A 23,316-nucleotide genomic window follows, 5' to 3' on the forward strand; every position below is an offset into this window, starting at 1 on the left:
CTTTTTGGATAATATACAAACCTAGCTATGTTGATTGGTAAGTTGCTGGAAATAATAATATAACAATACTGCATTTGTGATAAGTTTGGTGAACTAATAACAATTTTAGTTTTAGTTAAAGTTACTTTACTAATATTTTAGCAACTATATTTTTGAATGAAATAAAAAAATATTATTTTAATATTTTTTTAAACGTCTTAATTTTTGTCCCATTAACTTCGGCTCCAATGGACAATCCAGGGTAGTTTGGCTCCAATGATGATGTGGGTACGAAGATCGGGTATTTCGACAACTGGAACTTCCATTCTTTTTCTTGTAGTCGTTCGGAAGCCAGCGAAGACGGCTTGGGAGAGTAAAGTAAAAGGGAGATAGCGAGGAGAGCTGACGGCGACTGGTTACGGCGGCCGCTACGGCCGATGCACGCGTGTGAAATGAACGGATAAATGTATAAATAGATAGTAAGCATCGATGCCAGCAGCAGAGGTACGAAAGAGACCAACGAAGCAGATAAGAGCCGGCAGCATCGACGGTCTTGGAAGACTGTCACGATGTCTTCGTCGTCGCATCGCAGCGAGTGCAGCTACGGGGACGCCCTCTACTGGGACGATCGTTACCTGGCGGACGGCACCGCTTCCTTCGATTGGTACCAGCGCTACCCCGCTCTCCGCCCCTTCATCAGAAAATACGTACCTGTTTCCTCCCGCGTCCTCATGGTCGGCTGCGGCAACGCCCGTGAGTTGTTTATTTTCTTTCACTTTGAAATTTTTGCCTGGTTGGATCATGTTCCTTGAATTGACCTAGTTTTGATTTAAGCTTGGATTTTAAAGGTTTTAATCTCAGCAAAGTTGTGGCCTTGAGCAATTATTTCTTTTTGAATCGGTAAAGTTATTCCTGTATGGTAGAGATAGTGCTAGGATTTATTTATTTAGCTTTATTCTAAATCCCCATGAAATGTGAACTGAAACTACTTTCCATTTCTATGAAACGAGAATTTCTTATTGTTCTGTAGGCCCTTTACTTATCGCTAAATAAATTTGTTTGATTTCTTGGATAAGTTTCTTTCCATCAAAATTTTTAGATGTGTAAAATAGAAGCAAGATATGTGTAATAGTGATACCGTTGTTTTTAGGTTGCTAAATCATAATTCTGTTTGGGACCTACAACTTGGTCTTGTGCATTTCTACATTGAATCAAGTTTAGGAGGAAACTTCATAACAAGGTTGGCTAATTGATTTTTGATTTGAATATGAAAGTAGATTGAATACAATTTTTATCATGGAAGAAGGAGAGGGTATGAATGAGTTTTTTTTTTTTTAAATTTTTTTTTTAAATTTTTTTTATCAATGTCAGGATTCACTAATGATTTCAAATCATTTGGAATTTTTGAAAACAGAAGTTAACATTAAATTTACAATGAAAAAATTATAACTTGTGATGTAAGAGTTAAATTAGGCTTGTGAATCAATGTAGCCTCAAAATGTTGGTGCTCTCGAAGCTCGTACTGACTTGGAGTGACACCACTTGTACATGTGTCATTATACTTTCTTTTGTAATTGGGGAAGAAATCAAGTTTATGCTCAACATTATTCTGATATAACTTTCTCTGCTGGTAAGCATCATCACAAATATAACGAAGAAAGTGTTCTATGTCCTCTAATTGATATGAACATTGTTGCCTCAACCATTTCATTTCAATAACATGATTGGATTTTTAATGATAGGCATGATTTTACCTAATTTATTCTCAGATTTGAAATTTGCATTGCTACATCATTCTTGCACATAGTGCAAACACTTGAGTTGTTGAGACTCCATTCTATAATGGAGTTGCCTCATGAAAGTATAAAAAAAAAAATTCTCAACTCAATATCATAAACAAAGAATATAAGAATACATTGTACAAAAACTCACATGAACACAAATCACAATTTGTAGCAATTCTCAAATGTGTTGGGACCATTAGGTAGATCGAATATCTATAAATAAAAACTCAATCTACTTTTACTAATTCTTAGAAAGATCACACAAAATTAGCACAACGAAAGTTAAACATAAGACAAGCAAGACACAAACCACAATTGCTAACATAAGCTTTTACGTGATTTAGCAATCCCTAAGGCTCTTACTCTATGACCTATGATCCTTTAATAGATTACTCGTAAGTACCTCTAAATTTTCTCCTAAACTGCACTAGAGGTGGAGAAATCTCTTACAAGACATTTAAGATTTGTAGAAGAGGCGTGTCACTCTTGAATGCCTCTAAGTTTTCTCCTTGGTAGCACTGGCGATGGAGAAACCTCTCATAAGGCATTTAAGATTTGCAAAAGAGACTTATAATAAAAAAATATGGATTATTGGAAAACTCAAACTCAAGATTACTTTGAATATTAGTGTGTATATGTTTGGTTGTCTATATTTTTTGCAACCCTATAATCCTTCTAATATCCTCCTCCTCCTCCTCCTCCTCAAATTGAATCGTTAACAGTCTTCTTGTGTGGACTGATTCATAGTAGTAGTTATCTGATCCTTCTATTACGACTTTGTTGAATTTGTTTAGTATAGCATTGTTGATCATCAACATCAATGGTTAGTCGACTAATTTGATTAACTCGACTACTCTATTTCCCAAATCAAAAATTCTATTCATGTGTAATGGAGTTTAAGTCGACTACCCAATTGATTTCATTCAATTGATTGGTATGTTGACTATGACCACTCTAATGGCTGAGTTCACTTAAGTTGCGCCACCAGTTAGGTACAACTACACTTCCACCATTCAACTACCTCTGCCATAAAGCTATCTGTTGTCAAGCTTCATGGTCCCTTAGATGCACTTGAGTTCTTCACTCGCTTCTCGTGCTTTCCTTCACTCCTTATTTACATAGTTTGTTTCCTTGTCTCATACCAACCTTCTTTGATCTCCATGAATGACGAGGCATCAGATTACTAAGATCTTGGCTAGGTTAAATTGTCTTCATGTGTCTATCCACAAAGTACAAGCACATGCAAACATATATCACAAGGTAAGGTCTAACTTAAATCACTTGGCCAAACATTAAAACCAAAGGTTGAACTCCAACATTTGGGGCACAATTGCACTAACAATCTCCCCTATTCAATGTTTGACAATAAGGAAATCAACAAACATATGTCTGTAAATGAACCAAATGTTCATGAATAAGCTTGGTATTCGGTTTGGTAAGAGCTTGTTTTTGTTTGTTCAATACATATAAAGTTAGTTAAATGAACAAGTTTGAATAACTTGTTAAACTAAATGAACAAGCTTGAACACATATGTGTTTAGGTCTTTAAAATTTATGAATAAGGATTGTGAACTATTCGCGAATAAAGTTTGTGAACAATATTCATGAACAATGTTTACGAACAAAGCTTGTGAACCATGTTCATCGATAACCTTCAATATAATAAATAGTTAAAAAACTTTCAAAATGAACAAACAATCTTGTATATCAAGCTTAATAACTAACCAAATAAGTTTAAATTGTAAAATTTTCAAGCAATCAAACAAACTTGAATTGAGAGCTAAATAACATTTACATGAACCAAGCTCGAACCAAGTCAAGCTCATAAAAAAGAAACCAAGCAGTTCAACGACTTGGTTCATTTTAGGTTCGGCTTGGTTTGATTACCTTATCAAAGAAGATTGAACACCATGAAGTTTGGCTCATTTACCGCCCTAAACATATGAAATATGCAATGAAATTAAACAATTACAAATGGGACCTAATCCTAGGCTCCATCTTTAACGAATCTCCCTGTTAAGGCAGGAATTTAAATTCAAAATCTTAAAGTTTCTAAAAACTTAAGTCAAATCCTTCTTATATCCTCCTCCTAAACAAGAAGATCCACATCTTTGTGGATCATGAAGGAAATTAAGTCTCTTAAGCAATACATCCTTTCTATAAATTCTTTGTTCAATGTTTTCAACTAAATTTAAATGAAAATCCTAAATTTAAATGCAAACATATTGAAAAATTCAACTTTCAGGATGATTCAATTGACTCCATCTCAGTGTAGTTGATCGATCACATCTCTAGTCGATTGCATACTTGAAATAATTGGTTGTATTTATGAAACAATACCTTTGTGCCAATTTCAGAAATTCACAAGAAAACAACAATATCCAACAACTAAGCCACTAGGTGGGGTTGCCTCATAAATTCACTAGAAAATTCCAAATAATTTAGAAAAAATTATAAATTTGTAAACACGTTTGTTTGTGTCATTTTAAAGTTGAAAATTAATTTTCTTAAAAAATCATCATAATTTTTTTAAATAACCATTATTATCAAAATTTGAATAAGAATCAATCATGTAACTTAAAACTTTTCTTTTGAATTCTTTAAATTTGAAAACAACTAAAAAATGTATAGTCAATTTTCAAAGCATATAATCATGATCAATGAATAAGTGTCATTCTAACATCTCACTTTATATCTAGGTTTCTCAATAAAAAAAAATCATGTTACTCCTGAAGATTTATGTGACCTATAAAATAATGTATCCCTACTTAGCCATGTGATCATGCAATTTTACCCTAAAGACCAAGTCAACCATAAAATGGATCTTGAATGTAATTCATTATGGTCGACAAGTCTAGGATACTCTAACAGGCAAAAATGGATTTTGGCACCCAAAATAGGTTAGGGTCAATTGAGTTAACCAAGTATTTCTTAGGAATGAAATTTTATCCATACCCTCTTTGTCTTAGTTTATCCCTTGTTACTAGAATATACTCCTCCAAATTGTTTGAGCTAATTATAAATTTATCTAGTGCCAATCTATGGCTTCTTTTTTTTTTACATTTTCCCTTAGTTCTTTGTTTCCACTCTCAAAATTTTGCAAATCATTCTTAGGAGATCAGTTATCTAGTCTACATTCTAAGGCACCTACTAATTCTTTTAAATATAAAGCTTTCCTTCTTAGTTTATATAAACATCTAGTTAAACAATAAAGACATCAAAGAATTCTTCAAAAGATAAATGTTTTACCTCACTTATAATGTTGTCCGATTCATCGAATATAACTCCCCTTTCACTTGGACTCACATTACTTTCATCTTCAGATGAAGATGAGGTACTGACTTTATTATCTATTGCCATAAAAGCAATGCTAGCCCTATAATTGCCTTCTTCCAATGAGTAAGTTGTGTCATCCCACATGACTTTTAGATTCTTTCTTTTGGATTTTTTTTAGCTTTTCCTTTTTCTTTAGAAGTGGGCATTGTTCCTTTATGTGCCCTTCTTCATTGTAGTTGAAACACCTTACCTTCATTTTGTTTCTTTTCTTCCTCAACACTCTTGATATTCTTCTTGTCAAAATTCAAACTCCTAAAGGCCTTACCTATTTTTCTTACCAAAGTAGGTTTCTTTGTTGTAGACCATGGAAAATGACTTAGATAACTATTCTGGTGAAGAGAAGACTGATGTCTTCTTGTCTTTTCCTTGTCTTGTCGGGTTCCTGTAAGAGCTATATCATCTTTACTATAACTTTCTTCTTTTTCTATATGTCTATCAGTTTAGACTCATGTAATTTCATGGTAGAAAAAATGTCATCCAAACTACTCACCTTGAGATTTTTTGACATGGAGAATGAGTCATTCATTGAGACCCATTTAGATGTTCTTGGAAATACATTTATGTCGCTCCTTGATATATCTTGGTTTGACATGGTCCTCCCAATACTTGCTAATGTGCTGATCAATTATTTGAGTCTAGCATGGAGCTTCGTTATGTTCTCTCTCTCTCTCTCTCTTTCTAATTTAAGTTATTTATTTAGTTTCTCGTGATATCTTTATCACGGTATAAAATACCATGTGTTTGTCAACACGTGCATAATTTACTATTCAACCTACCTATTGACACTAGCATGGAGTCGTGACCTCGTGAGGTTACGGAGGTAGCATGACCACACAGTGACCTCACAAGGTCACAAAGGCAATCGCGACGCGGGGCCATTGCGTGTGTGTGCGTTTTTTTTTAATTTTAATTTTTTATTTTTTTTAGAAAGTTAATTTCAATTTCCTTCCCTATTCCCTTTCCTCTCTTAATTTTTTCTTCTCCATTTGTTATTTTTTTCCTCTTTCGTTGTTATTTTTTACCCTCCTTTATTTGTCCATGAGAGTAAACAGATAGAAAAAAAAATTCACTTTAGCTCTTTTAGGATGAATAATTTTTTCCCTCTTTCATTCGTTCATGAGATAAATACAAGATGATTAATTTTTTTCCTCCATTTGTGCACAATGTAAACATAGAAAAAAAAATCCTCTTTAAGACGGAGGAAATATATTATTAATAAAATAAAAAAATAAATATAATAAATTTCTAATCTCTTTAAGATGAATTTCAGCTAATCCTAAATTGATTTTAACTCAATAAGCATCAAATATTTCACGAGATAATATCAAAACTTTCACTCAACATTCAACATCTCAAATATAATAAACATCTATAATAATCAAATATTAATAAAAATATTTTTAATTAACATATTTATATTTTAAAAATATCAAAATTGTATTGACATGTACCAAAATTGTATCGTTTTGGTCATAAACTAAAATTTTAGCATGGCTCAAAATTTTAAACCTTTTTTCCTTTTAGCCAATTTTGCCTCTAACGTGCCTTTATGTAATTCTACCAATTTATACCATAATTTTTTCATGGATTGGTATACATCGATTTGATTAATATCAAGTGTGGATATGACGCTTAAAATGTGATATTCCAATTTTCTATTTATCATGTACTCATATTTGTTTTTCTTTGTCTATCAATGTTCCTCTAAATCTAGAGATCTATATCTCTTGGGCACCCTAAAACCATTTTCCATAACTAGCATTAAATTAAAATTGTCTTTGAATAATGCTTAAATTCTACATTTCTACATAGAAAATTCACTTTTGAATATCTGTAGGTGGATGCTTGAATTTACATCCTTTTTGTTGCTTTTCTTATTGGTTCGTAAAAGAATAAGCTAGCTTTGATACCACTTGTTGGGATCATTAGCATGCAAATGAGATAACCGCATGCTATAGGGGTTGGGAGTGAATAGTGATCGGATACTTGCAAATCAAAACTCAATCTACTCTTGTTAATTTTTAGTATGGTCACACAAATTTACCACAAAGGAAAGAAAACATAAGACAAGCAAGACACATACCACAATCGCTAACACAAGCCCTCAAGGCTCCTACTTATGCCTATGATCATTTGGTGGACTACTCCTGAATGCCTTTATTTTCTCCTTCTTGGTAGCACTGAAGGTGGATAAACCTCTTGCAAGTTTAAGATTTGCATAAGAGGCTTACAATAGAAGATTAAGGTTTATAAGAAAACTCAAGAATATCATAGAATATTAGCATGAATGTGTTCTATTGTCTCCTATAATCCTTTTAATAGCCTCCTCGAATTGAATCGTTAACATTGTCTTGTTGTGCGGATGCTCAGTTGACTAGCTTACACCATCAATCGACTTGACTCTGCTAATTTATAGAAGTTTTTATCCCATCCTCTCATTACAACTCCATTGAAGTTGTCCATTGTGGCATTGTCAACTTATCATCAACATCAACTAATTGATCTTGATCAACTTGGACCGATTCATTTTAATCTTGAGTGTTCCTTTGATGATTGTTTCATTAGTTGACTGCTCATAGACATGTTGATTGTACGATATATAACCCAACTTGAGTCGACTACCTAGTTGACTCCTCAATTGACTTGTATGTCAACTACGATCAATCTAATGCCCTAGTCCGCCTAACGGCTAAGTAACTACCCTTGCTTAAATATATTTGCTCTTAAATCTCAGCTCATCATATAACTACCTTTTCTAGAAGACTATTTCACTTTAAGCTTGTTGTTCCTCGGATGCACCTGACACCTTGGATAGCTTCCTATGCCATCCTTTACGCTTTGCTTATAGAGTTTGCCTCCCACTCACAGTTGCACTTCCACCATACAACTATCTCTCCTAGAAAGTCATCTCCTGTCAAGTTTCTCATTTCTTGGATGCACTTGTGCTCTTATGCTCTCCTTAGTTTGCTTCCCAAGTATAACTACACTTTCACCATACAACTATGTTTTCTATAAAGACATCTTCCGTCAAATTTCATCTGTCCTTTGAATGCATCTGGACCTTGGCTTGCTTCCCATGCTACCCTTTGTGCTTTGCTTATTTAATCCACTTCCCAAACACAATTGATGCTTGTTGTCTTACGGTCTCTCCGATCTCCTCGGGCTATGAGCCATTGAGTAACTAAGACCGTGGCCACATCAAGTTGTCTCTATGTTTATAGGCTAGAATTTTAGCTTGCGCTACTAAGCAATGTGTAAGTTTTAATTGGTTATTGGTACTGGCTAATTGTAATCTTTATCTTTTGGGTCTCAAGAAGGGAGGATTAGCATTAATTCTATGGACGCGTAGGAGTGGTGGTGTTATGGTATGCCTGGCTTCATTGAAGCAGTCAGACTTGCTTACTACCTTGTTGAGATTATTGATGTCATGAGTTTTTCATTGATGTTTATCAACGTGTTTTGACATCAATTTGAATAATGATTTCATAGCTGTCGTAGAGGAGATTTAAAAATTTTGCTGCTTGGAATTTGAGCCCCTAGAATCCATTAACTTAACCTGTCATGCCACATCAACACTGCCTGTGTGGAATTCTTATTTGCAAATCATGACTAGGAAAGCATATTTTAGTACCTCTTTTTAGCTTTTTACCTTTGTGCAGTAATATCTGACACCTATTTTCTGATTTATCAATTGTTAACTATTTAATGTTTGATAAGACAAAAAGAAATATTGGGAACTTGTTACCTTTAATACTTGGGAATTATTACGTTATCCTAGTGTGGATGAGTTGATCGAGATGGTCTAATCTTACAGTTATGTCAGAGGATATGGTGATGGATGGTTATGTCAGCATATCAAACATCGATATTTCATCGGTTGTGATAGAAATGATGATAAAGAAGTATGAACATATCCCACAATTGGAATGTATCCTATTGTCTGTACCTATTATCAGTTTTGCAAGTTCTTCGAGAATATTTTTTTGCTCAGCAAGGAGGAACTAGTTTCAACTTTCAACATCCTTATGATCAACACAGACATGCTAATGGATGCAAGGGACATGACCTTCTTTAATGATGAATCATTTGACTGTGTCATGGACAAAGGTAATGAACTATGTTTTTTGTCCTATTGTTATTGTTGTAGAATATATTTGAGTGCATTTTTTTTCCTTTTCGGTTCTTTCAGTCATTAATCAGAATGTTTATCATTTTAGGGACTTTGGATTCTTTAATGGTAAGTATTCTTAGGCTAAGCTTTTAATGATCAAATAAAAGCATGCATCTTTTGGTTAACTTGATTGTTTGAATTAGTGTGGTGTGGATGCTCCACTCAGTGCCTCCAGGATGCTAGAAGAAATCAACAGGTTGGGGTTCCAGAAGCTAGAATTTCATATTTTTTTTATATTGCTTAGAAATTGTATGATGTCAAATTTAGCAGAAACTGTTTTGAATATTTTCACATGGTCATTTTTTTTTCAAAATCAGGCTTCTAAGACTTGGAGGGATCTATATGTTGGTAAATGCTGGATCTTCAGTATTTCTACAATGTTATTGAATGTTAAAACTCTACTGATGTCTGTGTTCTTTCTTTCTTGGTAGATAACTTATGGTGATCCATCAGTTCGCATTCCTTATATAAATCAACCAGGATGCAATTGGGAAATAACACTGTACATTCTAGGTGAGTATGGGCCTACCCTTTCACTAATGAATAATCTTTCTAATATCTCTTTTGTGCAGAATGTTAAGCTTATTATGAAACAAACAATCCATCCTTTCTGCCATTGTAAAGCTTGGTTTGTTGGCAGAGATTGCAAGGATAAACTACTAATTTATCCAACTTGAATCACCTCTTGAAACTTGCGTTTTCTAGTGAAAAACACACTACCTTATGTGAACTTTAGCTACATGTCATTAAGCAATTTATGAGTCTTACAAGTCAATATGTAGTCAGGATTATGTACAAGGATGATAAGATATTTAATTTATTAGTGAGTGACCTATAAAGAATTCAATTATAAAAGAAAAACACTTAAAAATATGATTCCACATTTTATAAATAGAATTGTTCTTTTATTTATGTAAGATGATTTCAAAGCATGAATGTTATTGAAAGATCTTTAGAGTACATCGAGAACATGGACTTAATAATACTATCATATATTTAGGCTATATGATAGAACAAACAATTTACGCCTATAAACATGTTCGTCTAGACAAACACATCCAACTAGATCAAAGAGTTCTATCACTAGGTACATTGCTACTGAATTTGGAAGTCTATAAAGTCACATGCATAATGTTCAAGCTTTTGGGGATGATAATTAATAATTATTCTAATTAATTAATTAGATAATTAAGAGTTAATTATGCCCATAATGAAGAATTGAGATATAACTTAATTACATTAAAAAGAGCAATTGTGAAATTACATAATTAAAAGTTTGTTTACAAAATTATAATGTGGGTGATCAAATTAACAATTAATTGAGAGAAAATTAAATTTAAATTTGAGATAAATGAGATACAAATTCTATAAATTAATTTGAAAAAAATAATTTATTAATTATTATATTTTTTTAGAATCTCTAAACTTAATTAATTAAATAGTTAAGAATAAGTAAGATTATATCATAATTAATGTCTATTAGGTAAATGAGATAATTCTAATTAGATTAAAACCATAGTCATCAACTTCTTTCTCTAGTTGATGCCAACACCCCTATGTTGTTAGCCTCAACACCCTATGATGAGCCCCGACAACTAACTGCTTCCCCTTTTCACCAACAGATGCTACCATCTTTATGCTACAACGAGAGCTTATATCACATAACATAAGGGATGTGTTGCAATCCAGCAATGACAACATCTTTTCTCCAATTAGTCTAGGATCTAATCAAATTTGTTTTCCATGTGCTCTAGGTAAAGTTGTTACTTTGTGATCTAAAGATCACGGGTTCGAATTATGGAAACAACCTTTTACAAAAAATAAAATAAGACTGCGTACAATGGATCCTTCCTTGGATCCGCATGGCGGGAGGTTCATGCACCGGACTGCCCTTTTATGTGCTCTAGGTGTTGCCTTAAAGTGCATTGTTGTAGTAATTTTCCTCCTCCACTTGTTGCTATTAGAGTAATTCATTTCTAGAATCACTCAAATCCGAAAACAATCTGTCGCAAAAGCTCAACCAACTTAAGGAAATTCCAAATTCATTGAACTATAAAGAAAAGATAAACAACAAGAAAGGGAAATGAGTTGCATGGAACAAAATAACTCAAGATAAATGTAGTAGAACTAAATATAACTAAATATGCAAGATAACTAAGAAATGAATAACAACAACAACAACCAAACCTTATCCCACTAGGTGGAGTCGGCTATATGAATCCTTTTACGCCATTGAGCTTTAGCTCCTACTATATCATCATCTATACTTAAATAAATTTTATCTTGAAACAAATATATTAATAAATGAATAAGGAACAAATATAATGAAATTATTTTAAAGCAACATAAACTGATGTCACAAAATGTTTCTTGATGCAACACAAATGATTTAGAAGCAACACAACTTAAACAAGCCTCAAATTTGTCCTTACTTTTTTTTTAATATAACCTTTTTTTTCTTTTTTTTTTGTACTTTAAAGAAACTTTCAACCTTTCTTTTGTTTTTTTTCTTTTTCATTTTTTTAAAACTTTCTACCTCCCTTTTTTTTAAAACCACAATTATCTTTTTTCACCAATTTTTATATTAAACAAGACAAACAACAATAAATAACCAATGAACAAAATAGAAGTGATGATCTACTAGAAAAGACAATAAAGATTCAAACTCAATGAATAAAACATAACTAAATCCATTTAGATGGAAGTAGTGATGCTCCGGTACTAATTGATGTGAACCTAATGATATAACATCTCACGAACCCATAACAAATTGAAAATGAAAATAAAATAGTCTAAATCGATAATATGGAAAATGAAAATATAAACTTAGTTTTTAGCAAAGCACGAATATGAAGTATATGAGATAAAACACGCCTTAACCTAAGGGATTTAGGTTGACAAGTCAGTTGAATGTCACAAGGCTTGCCTTGATAACTTATAGTTCAATGAAGACCTATTAAGTGAGAGTCTCACCATTTTTTTAAATTGAAAATAAGCATTAGATACATGTGTGGCTATTGCACCCTATTTATAGCTATAGGGTGATATAAAAACTCTAAAAGGCCTAAAGTAAGTTAATTTAGAAAAGTTCTAAGTAGACTACTTAACTTTGAGCTTAAGTCATCATTATACAAATGGGCCTTAAATGATTAATTAAGTATCTAAGACTTGAATTAGGTTGACTAAGCTGCGTGACTTTGTCCAAATCTGCTTCAACTGCAACTAAGTTGAAAAGCCACATCTCTTGTTTGAAAGGAAAATTGCAAGCCGCCATCGTACGAGAGGACGAAGAGAGGGCCCGAGCGAATGAGGAAAGATCTTGAGCTGAGATGGCCACAACCAAGGCAGCCATAGAAAGAACCCAGGTAAGTGCACTTTAGGAGGAACGAGACCAATTGATGGGTGTATTGGAGATTACCCGACAGAAAGAGCGTACCGCCCTAGATGAAGCATCGTGCGTGTGGCTCAGGTTCAGATAGCGAAAGAGAAGGCGGGAAGAACTGAGGCAGAGAGGGCAGAAGTCATGGATGAGCTATCCAATCTTTCACGGCGGGAGGTGGAGCAGGCCGGACAATTGCCAACTTAAAGGCCTCCCTCACCCATGAACATATCTACTTCCCGAATGGTAGAAGGAATGGGAGGCAACGATTTTGGACAACCCAGTCTTCGCCAAACGGCCTACAAAGTGGGTTTTCGCCTTCCTAAAGTTGGGCTTTAACGTTAAAGGTCGTCAGTTATCCCCTAGAAGATGAAACCCCCTCCTTAACATAGATAAGATTCTAAATGATGTGCCTATGGAGTTGTTATCCTTCCAACCGCACTCTGATTCATCGTAGCATAATGCCTAAGGGTTACGCGCCCGTTATACTTTGAAGTTTTCCCTAAGGGGATGATCTATGTAAGGCCATAAGGCTATCATTTTACCATCTTTTCCTGCTAAGTTCATCCTTTTCTAAACTATGCAAGTTAGTATTAAAGATCTCCATGCATTCACAATTTTGGACCTGCTTAAGAATACAGTATCCACTATAATAAGGTCTCAAATGGTAAGCGTTCCAAGGCCTCTGGAGCACTTTCCCTTGAGCATCTTCCAAATAGTACGCTCCTATCCCGTGCGGCTTACTACATGGTAGGGGCCTTCCCATTTAGGGCCCAGCTTGCCTACTGTGGTGTTTTGGTTGCACTTTTAAGAGAACCAAGTCTAACTTGGAATGATCGAGGCACCACTTGTTTATTATATGCGCACGAACTTGTGTGCGATATCACTTAGTTCTAGAGAAGGTATGCATTCTGTTTTCCTACACTAAATCTAGCTCTTCATGTCGGTCAACTTCATTGTTATTTGGGCGTAAGCTATGATTCGAACAGTTTCCATCCCTATCTCAGCGGGGAGTATGACCTCAGTGCCATAGACTAAGATGAAGGGTGTGGCATCCATTGCTTGGCGAGGCATCGTTCGGAAAGACCATTGGCAGTTCTTCTACACAGTTCCCTGACATGTTCTAACTTAGTCTCCAAGTCATGTACCAGCTCGCGGTTGGTGACTTTCGTTTGACCGTTGCTCAGGGATAGACTACTGAAGTGTAGGTAGAGGAGATCGGGACTCGATGGGGCCTTATCATTATAGAGGGCGTCCGCCCAACATATAAGGCCTTGGTGGGGCTCGGACATGACTGGGTTATCTCGGGCGGTATCAACTACGTTTGTTTGTCCATCATTTTATAGATCACATGTTATCTAAAATAAAAGTTTTGTGCCGAATTTGCGCCATAATGTTTCCTTTAGACACTTAGCATCCAGATCTAAAACTATTCTTCTCGATGCGCCCTGAAGCTACATGATCTCTTGAAGGATATAATAAGGAGTATGGTTAGTATTGTTTGTTTTCTTCTAAGGATATAGTCAGCTATTTTAGAACCATGAATTTAAGTATTGAGATGTGCTGGTCATGAGACCTTTTTTTTTTTTTACTTTTCTATTTTAATTTAATTTATAATTTTATATAATTTTTTTTATTTTTTAAATATATAATTCTATTCCCTTGTTAATTTTTCTCTTTCATCAATTAATTTTTTTTCTCGTTAATTTTTCCCTTTATTCAAAAGAAGGGTAAGACTATGTACAATGGATCCTTCCTAGGACTCCGCATGGTGGGAGCTTCGTGTACCGGGATGCCTTTTTTTTTAAAATTTTTTTTCCCTCCATTACTTAATTTTTTCTCTGTATCGATCCACAAAAAAAACTTTTTAAAACTTTTTAAGGATGATTACTTTTTTTTTCTTTCCTTATTTCTTCGTAAAGTAACAACAACAACAACCAAGCCTTATCCCACTAGATAGGGTCGGCTATATGGATCTTTTTATGCCATTGAGCAATATTTCCTACTATATCATCATCTATACTTAAATAAATTTTATCTTTTTTTTTAGTTTTGCTAACCAAGTCTTTTTTGGTCTTTCTCTTTCTTGTTTGATATGCGTTTTGTTATAGTTTCACATCGTCTAACTGGAGCATTTATTGGTCGTCTAAGTACATGCTTGTACCATCTTAAACGTGCCTCTCGGAGTTTTTCCTTAATAGATGCAACTTGCGATTTTGTAGAATTTTCCTTTAAGTTTTAGAGGTACTTTATGGTCACATAAAACACTCGACGGTGTCCTCCATTGCAACCATCCTGCTTGTATTTTATGTAAGATATCTTTCTCAATCCCTTCATCATTTTGCAAAAATGATCCTAAATATCTAAAGCTCTCGGTTCTAGGCAACTTATCATCTCCTATCTTAACAATTATCTTGTTATGTTTAATATTGCTAAATTTAAATTCCATATATTGTCTTTATTCTACCTAAGCCTAAAACATTTCTCTTCTAGTGTTTTCCACTAAGATTTTAGTTTAGCATTTACTCCTTCACATGTTTCATCTACCAAAACAATATCATCTGCAAACAATATGTACCATGGTACTGCGTCTTGAATGTGTGCAGGAAGTTCGTCCATAATTAGTATAAAAAGATAAGAACTTAGAACTGATACTTGATGTAACTTTATCTTTATTGAAAATGTTTCAGTTACTTCGTCTAAAGCCTTTACTCTAGTTGTTACATCCTCGTACATATCTTTAATTAGTTCAATAAATATTACATTAACATCTCTCTTTTCTAGAATTCTCCATAGCACTCTCATAAGCTTTTTCTAAGTCAATGAATAACATGTGTAGATCTTGTTTTTACTCTCGATATTTTTCAATTAATTGTCTAAGAAGATGTATAGCTTCTATTGTCGACCTTCTCGATATGAACCCAAATTGATTTTTTATCACTGTGTCTCCTTAAATTTTTTTCTATTGTTTTTTTCTCAAAGTTTCATGGTATGACTTATTAGTTTAATACCCTTATAGTTTGCACAATTTTGTACTTCTTGTTCTTATATAAGGGAATTAGAGTACTTATCTATCAGACATTTTTTCATTTTCAATATCATGTTAAATAATTTTGTAAGTCATTCAAAACCCATAACCCTTATGTACCCTCTCATATTCCTCATTTCTCATTCTGACATGCCCATTTATATCACCTCCTATTAAAATCATTTTATTTGGCGAAATGTTTTGTAATATTTCATCTAGGTCGTCCCAAAATCTTGATTTAGTAGCTTCATCTAATCCTATTTGCGGTGCATATATACTAATTATGTTCATAGTTTCTTTCGTCACTATTATCTTAACGACTTATAATTCCATCCCTTTTTCTAACTGCTCCTACATTTTTTAATAAATTATCTACAATAATACCCACTCCATTTCTTGCTTTACTCCTTCTTGTGTTCCATAACTTAAAATCTGAGTTCTCTATCTGTTTTGCCTTCTCACCTACCCATTTTGTCTCTTGTACACATAAAATATTAATTCTTCTCCTAATCATTGTATCTACTACCTCCAGTGAGGGTTCCTATTCCATATTCCAAATCTTAGAATATTAATTTTCCTATCATAATTGTTATTATCCAACCTATGGTGGGAGAATTCTTGCCTATTTAATGTTATACCCAAGTTCTCATGGAGATGCAGCAGTCTTTGCCGATATATTACAATCGGATCTTGCAACGCAAATTCTTGCATATTTAGTACTGCACTTGAGTTCTAGAGATGTAGCGGTCTTTGCCGAGACGTTATAACGCGTTCCTTTCGAGGAACAACCTAACATTAGCATATCCAGTCATTTTCATAGTTTTAACGTTGACAGGCAACCGAACATAACTCTCGTCCTTTATCCGAGCTTGGGACCGGCCATGATTAGTTCATCACGGGTAGAGTTCTCTTCACAATGTAAATAGAGAAAAAAACCTAATGATTACCTTTTTCTCTTCTGCATCTGCTTACAAGGTATAGAAAAAGATGTAGGAGATAGATTATTAAGAAAGATTAAAAAAAAATTAATTTTATAAAATATATCATTTCTAATGAAATAAATTATTATATATATAAATTTGATTTAATTTTAATTTGATCAAATTAAATCCAAAATAAATTAAGTTTAAATCTACTCATCATGTCTACTCGTTGGACTTTAGTTAATCTTAAATCGACTTTTTCTTAATAAATATTAAACATTTTATGTGATAATATAAAAACTTAAACTCTACGTTCAAGATCTTAAACATAATTCATTAGTAAGATTTATAGCAATGAAATATTAATAATTTTTAAATTAATATATTATAATTTAAAAGTACTAAAATTGTATCAGCACAACATGATACAGTACTAAAATCATATCGTTCTAGTCATAAATTGAAAGTTCGACACAACTCAAAATTTTAAACTTTGTTTAGAACTATAAAAATGGAGTTCACATCTTGTTTTGACCTAGTTAATCCTAAAAACAAATCCCATTGCAATATCAACTAAGTTCACTAGGAATAAGTAAAGGTTTATACAATTAGTAAAGATCTACATTTGACCTGCTTTCTCACAAATCTTGACTATATCTCGTTTATGTGAAGCCAAATGAAATGTTCAACTAGAACTTCTTAGGTTTCTTCATTTTAAATGCCCCATTAGTTTTCCATTATAAGCCTCTTGGACCTCCCTCAACGAACAACTAGGCACACACAACTAGCTTACACTAAAAAAAAATTCTTTATGCCTATTGAACTTTCCAAATGCATTGTGTTCACAAGCTTGAAACACATTATTTCCAAAGTCAAAATGTATTTAAATCACAATCTAGTGTTCAACATAGAGAACAAAGTATACCTTTGACACAAAGTCCCCTATTTTTTATACCTTGTTTATGCTAGATCACATAAGCAAATAATTCAATGAACACCATCCATTATGTATTACTTTTATTTAACTTGCTTTGGCCTTTTAGATGCTATATATATATATATCCTTGTCGTAAATTAGATCGTTCAAAGTTGCTTTACAAGCTTCCCAGAAAAATATGCAAGGGGTTGACCTTTTGACTCAACTTCAATACAAGTATTAGGAGAAATACTTGCCAAATTGAATATGCAATGGGATACGATGACATCAAATTTAATTCACAAATTATAATACTAACTAGCTCTGCAAAATATTCATCATATATTGGGATGTAGGACATCGAATTATAACAGTAGAAGGTTTTCGAGTCGGTATCCATAATGATTAAATGAAAAATGTGCACGATCAATATTTAAAGGTATAAAAATACACCTAACTTGCTGATTTGCCGGATTAGTGTAATGGTGGGCAAGAGCATACTTAGTGAGTCAAAAAGATGGGTAGTACCAAATAAAGAATTTTGATGGTGGAGTGAGGAAGTATAGAAAAACAATCTATTAGTTAGAGTACATTTGTAAGAATGAAAAAAACATTAAAATGTGTATAGTAACAAAGAAAGAAGTCAAGAAAAGTAGTGTAGCCAAGAATAAAGCTTTCAGATGCTTGTATTGATAGTTTAATACAAAAGAAGGGAATATATATATATATATATATATATATATATATATATATAGAGAGAGAGAGAGAGAGAGAGAGAGAGAGAGTATAACTAAAGTGAGAGAGGAAAACATAAGATTTTACTAAATAAGATGCATTAAAGATGAGTTCAATAGTTCAATAGGGTACTAGTAAAGAATAAGGAAATAAAAGAGCGATGAAAGAGTATTTTTGTCAACTTTTTAATGAATGTGTGTAGATGACCAACTTAGCTTAGAAATTTAAATTAGAGGAGTATGGAAAAATGGTTCAATCAGATGATATTTCAATAGAGGTATGGAAGTACCTAAGAAAGTAGAGTATTGAATGACTTACGAAGTTATTCAATCTAATATTCAAAATGAAGAAAATATTTGATCCATTGTGGGAAAATACTTTAGTTCTCCTGTATATAAACAGAGGAGACATAAAATTTTGTAAATTTTAGAACATTAAACTAATGAATCATTCTTGAAACTTCGAGAAGGATTGATAAAAAAACTTTGAGGAAGAAGTCTAAGGTGAATAAAAATCAACTGGAATTTATGCTTGAAAGGTCAACAAGTATTAGGAAAAGAAGCAAAATGTACATATGATATTAACTTATCTTAGAAAAGCTTATAATAAAGTCCCAAGCAAAATTATATAGAGAATTCTATAAAACTAAAGGTGTTAATATAGCATATATTGAAACAATTAAGAATATGTATAAAGATGTAATGACAAGAGAGAAAACTTAGGTAAATTAATTTAATGGTTTCTTATAAAAAAATAGGGTTACATTAAGGATCAACTCTAAGTTTATATCTTTTTACACTTGCCATGAATGAACTCACTAAACACATCTAACATACATTATCATGATGCATATTATTTACCGATAGATATTATTTTGGCTGATGAGACATGTGAAGAAGTGAATGCTAAGTTGTAATCTTAGCTAGAAACAATGGAAGTTAAAAGTTTTTGACTTGGTATAGGAAACACACACAATATATAGAATTTAAGTTTAGTATTAATAGAGAAAGTAAGACAATTGTTAAGATAAAAGATAACGAGTTATCAATTAAGAGCTGTATGTAGAATCATTTTTATAAAAGGACGGAGTAGGTTGATAGAGATGTTTTACATAGGATACAAATAGGATGGTTAAAATGGAGGGTGCCACCTATTTTTTGTGATCATAACATACCTCAAGCTTAAATGAAAGTTTTACAAAACAACGATTACCTATTATGTTATATGGAGTTGAATGTTGTCCATGAATCCAGCACATGATCAAAAGATTAGAGTCGTAAAGAAAATGATGTTAAGGTGGATATGTGAACATACAAGGATGAACATGAGAACATTAAAAAGAAAGTGAGGGAGGGCAAACTCCGAGAGACTAGTATAAAACGGTATAGATATGTATTTAAGTGACTAATAAATTGTCTAGTTATGCAATATGAGATCATGACAAATACACACATTAATCAAGAAAGAGAGAGACTTAAGAAGACGCATCAACAATGATAAAATCAGGTAAAGTTTATTTAAATATAGATGATAGATCCCACTTAGTGGGATAAAGATTTGGTGGTTGTTGTTGTAGTTCTAGTAATTTAGAGGATCAAACTAACCACTTTTAATATACTCCTATTTGGTTTCCTTGATATCTGTCTTCAAAGGCTGCTTTGACTCGCCTCCCCAAGTCTTCGGGTAATTTGGACCAGAATTTTTCTGAGAGCTCAGAACTTGTGAATAGCCGCCCTGTCTAGTCGTAGATATTCATTCATAAAGGACATAACATCCTTAATATTGGTGCACGAAAATCTTTCCAGGTCCTGTATGCTTCATCTTGCATAAAAGTCGATCCTTGGAAGGGGTCTTCCTTTAATGTAGATATTGTGTTTAATCGATAAGAGTAGTTAGATCACATATGAACTATGGAAAAATATTTTTAAAATTAAACGTTTTAAGATAAGTAAAACTAAAATTGAATTATATGTATTGTAATGCATTTTTTATACCGATTTCACCTACTGGAATAAAGATTAGTTGTTATTGTTGTCGTTGTAATGTAATTTTCGTGATAAAAAGGAAAATAATAAAATAGTTAAAATGGATGCACATGAGCGGTGGATTTATAATCTATTATTCAATAAGAAAATATTAATGAAAATATCATTAATAGACAATAGGTATGTCTAGGGATGAATATTCAGTTAAAATCGACTAAGAAATTTTAAAACCGAACCGAATTAACTAAATTAACGGATTTTTTTAGGAAAAAAATTGAATTTCCGAATAAATCGAACCGATTTTAAAATTTGTTCGGTTTGTTCGGTTTAATTGAATTTTTGCTCACCCCTAGGTAGGTCTAAATGGATTAGAGAATATGTCTCATAGGTTAACAAAGAAAACTTTAAACTTTTATTGAGGTATCATATTGTATAGGTTTGAGTGTTGAGCTATTAGAAAACAAAATATTTAATAGTTTTAATAGGTACTAGAAAGGACAATACACTAATATGTGACAACAATTAGTATTTTTGATGGTTGAATAAAATGAAATAAATTGAGATGATATAGATATCTTTAAAAGAGAAATAAAATGTATATATTTAATCCATTAGTGTGGAAGTTGTAAAATGATAAAGGGTGAACAGAGAAATTATCAATCAACATAGTTAATTGCTTTGAATATTACTAATGATTCATATATTAAACTCTGACCCTAAATAGTTGGGGCTAACATAGCTTGATGATGAACTCTAACCCTTTTCTCCCTTTATGGTAACACTTTGAACTTCAATCGGTTCAAATTATTATATTAGAAACTATTATTTATCTTAAAAGTTGCATACGTTGATCTTTTTCTGATATATTAAAAAATGGTATTACATTAACCTAAACAACTTATTTCCTAATGTATGTCATATTCAGCATAATATTACTCCCTGAAATTCAAAGGTGGATATATATATATATATATAGATTCGTTTTATTTATTTTTCATCAAATTCTTCCTTTACTACCACATTATCACTTCTAGAGTTTTTAAAGAAAGATTCATTGCATGGTTATTTTCTTTTAAGAAGCTAAGAAAGAGAATACATTTTTAAAAAAGATTTTATCTTAATTTGTTCTTAGAGTTCATTTAATTTACATACAAGAAGATTATACTAAACATAACCAATTTTTTATTCTTATCCTTTCCAACAGAAAATTAAGAAAATGACAAATGGTCATAAAATATTCCTGACTTTTTACCAAATTTGATTAAGATGGATCATTGGTATAATTGAGTGAGATTATGTGCCTAGGAAGTGATAAATACAACCGTGTTATTGTCCAAATGCTAGTGCTCAAATGCCTTCCTTTTCTTTTTTTGCAAAATTTCTTTGGCAGTTTGTAGGATGAACCCGGCCATCATCTTTTAGTATATTCACAAAGTGTATATATCCTTGAAATATTCCTGAACTTTCAGAGACTAATCTTTATTGATATTGTGCCTTATATTTCAGACTCATCAAAAAAGTGTTCATGAAATATAGCGATGGATAGTATTGCATGACTTCTTGTATGTATCATCCAATCTGATGCTCAGATGCATTTAGGTTGTATCGTTCTGAATACTAGATTGAGATTATGTAACAAAAGCTTCTTTCTTTTCTCTTTTTTCTTTTTTCCTTTTCCAGCTAGGCCAGGATACAAAAGCGCTGGAGGATGTAGCTTGAGGAAGTCCATCATGGAGCCCGTCCCACTTACGGACAAGGGTCAGCTTCCAGTTGATTTTGTTCTAGAGGATCCAGACTCACATTACATATACGTGTGTAAGAAGATGCCTGGATTATCAGAATCTTTTCATACGACACCAGAGTAAGGGGGGTTACTTTTGACCACATTGAGAACTCACTTCATTCATATTCTTTTTAGCTGCACATCAACATTGAAGGTATATTCGTGGTGTTTTATTGGGGTTGTCTGAGAAAAGAGATGACAACACTGGGCAACGTAATCACTCAAATCATCGCCATATGTTTCCCTTCTCTTCTAAAGTTGCAGGAATTAAATTCTGTCCGAATCAAAAGTGCAAGTTATGATATGAAAATTGGAGTTGTTTTCAGCAACATCAGTTCCAAGTTCTCAAACTTGTAGATCATTTGCTCAAGTGATTGGCCAGTCATGATAATCGTGGTTAGTGAACCAACTTAGATATTTGTGCAGTTAAACCATTAACAATTATTTAGAGGAGAAACCTCTTGAACTTTCAGTCATCACTTTGCATTAGTGGTGTTAAAATGGGCCAATCGGATCAAACATGACTTAGCCCGATTGATCTATTTATATGCCATGCTTCATCGGGCTCAACAAGGATTGCTATAGGTTACTAAAGGTCGTGCACATTCCATAATATCGCCATAGGGTGTTAAGCTTGGGCTCGCAGCCTAAATTCTAAACTACAATAATAATAATTAAGCCTAAATGGGGTCGATTGTATAAATTTTCCGTGTCATCGAGCTTGATTCCTATTATATTCTCATATCAATGGTGTTCTTGTGCCATTTTCTAGTTGTAAGAGACACCTCAAACTCCTCTTAGTTTATTTAATTTTAAACAAAAGGGATAGTCGTGAGAGAGTATATCCAACGTGGAAGTACCCTTGCCACCTGGGTTCTGACCAAGGCTTTCTTGAAGGATATATATAGATATATAGAAGCCGCCCAAAGATTATAATGAGCTTCTCAGCTAGGCCAAGAGATATATCAATGTCAAGGAAATCCAGAAGGCAAAGCAAGAACAATGGAGTTCCACTAGGCTCAATGACAATGGAGAGACAGTTGGAACATCGGCATTCGCCTCATCCGATGCAACATCAACCTTATGTGCCCTACACTCCCCCAAGGTGTGATGGCCTCAGTTAGATGCTATTTGTTATTTTCACTGACTGACATTATTGACATTCCACTCAGATTGTTCTAAGTTAGACCTACAATAATCACTCGACCTGAGAGGGCTGATCAATATATGATTTTGGGAGGAACTATAGATGGAGACTCGAACTAGGATCCAGGCATCCAGTCATTGGGAATGCATG

At 33.1% G+C, this 23,316-nt stretch overlaps 1 protein-coding gene across 2 annotated transcripts; it reads left to right on the plus strand.

Annotated features, from left to right (window-relative positions):
• Positions 1–286: 286 nt before the first annotated feature.
• Positions 287–22,495, plus strand: LOC122046511 (EEF1A lysine methyltransferase 4-like). 2 transcript variants are annotated; one of them, XM_042607241.1, is made up of 9 exons: positions 287–732; positions 8,914–9,027; positions 9,138–9,206; positions 9,317–9,336; positions 9,414–9,466; positions 9,588–9,618; positions 9,702–9,783; positions 21,743–21,798; positions 21,917–22,495. In XM_042607241.1, the coding sequence occupies exons 1-8, from the start codon at positions 549–551 to the stop codon at positions 21,763–21,765; spliced, it is 576 nt and encodes a 191-aa protein (XP_042463175.1). In that variant the 5' UTR covers positions 287–548; the 3' UTR covers positions 21,766–21,798; positions 21,917–22,495. The 2 variants fall into 2 exon arrangements, with proteins under 2 accessions (XP_042463175.1, XP_042463174.1); XM_042607240.1 differs by lacking the exon at positions 21,743–21,798 and having other exon boundaries at positions 290–732.
• Positions 22,496–23,316: the final 821 nt, after the last annotated feature.

The sequence above is a fragment of the Zingiber officinale genome, chromosome 2B (genome assembly GCF_018446385.1).
Source record: "Zingiber officinale cultivar Zhangliang chromosome 2B, Zo_v1.1, whole genome shotgun sequence".
Classification (NCBI taxonomy): domain Eukaryota; kingdom Viridiplantae; phylum Streptophyta; class Magnoliopsida; order Zingiberales; family Zingiberaceae; genus Zingiber; species Zingiber officinale.

Coding starts and splice junctions, on each gene's coding strand:
- LOC122046511 (XM_042607240.1), top strand. CDS start 549: ATGTCTTCGTCGTCGCATCGCAGCGAGTGCAGCTACGGGGACGCCCTC. Junction 9,028..9,137: donor ACATATCCCACAATTGGAAT/GTATCCTATTGT, acceptor TGATCAACACAG/ACATGCTAATGGATGCAAGG. Junction 9,207..9,316: donor TGACTGTGTCATGGACAAAG/GTAATGAACTAT, acceptor TTATCATTTTAG/GGACTTTGGATTCTTTAATG.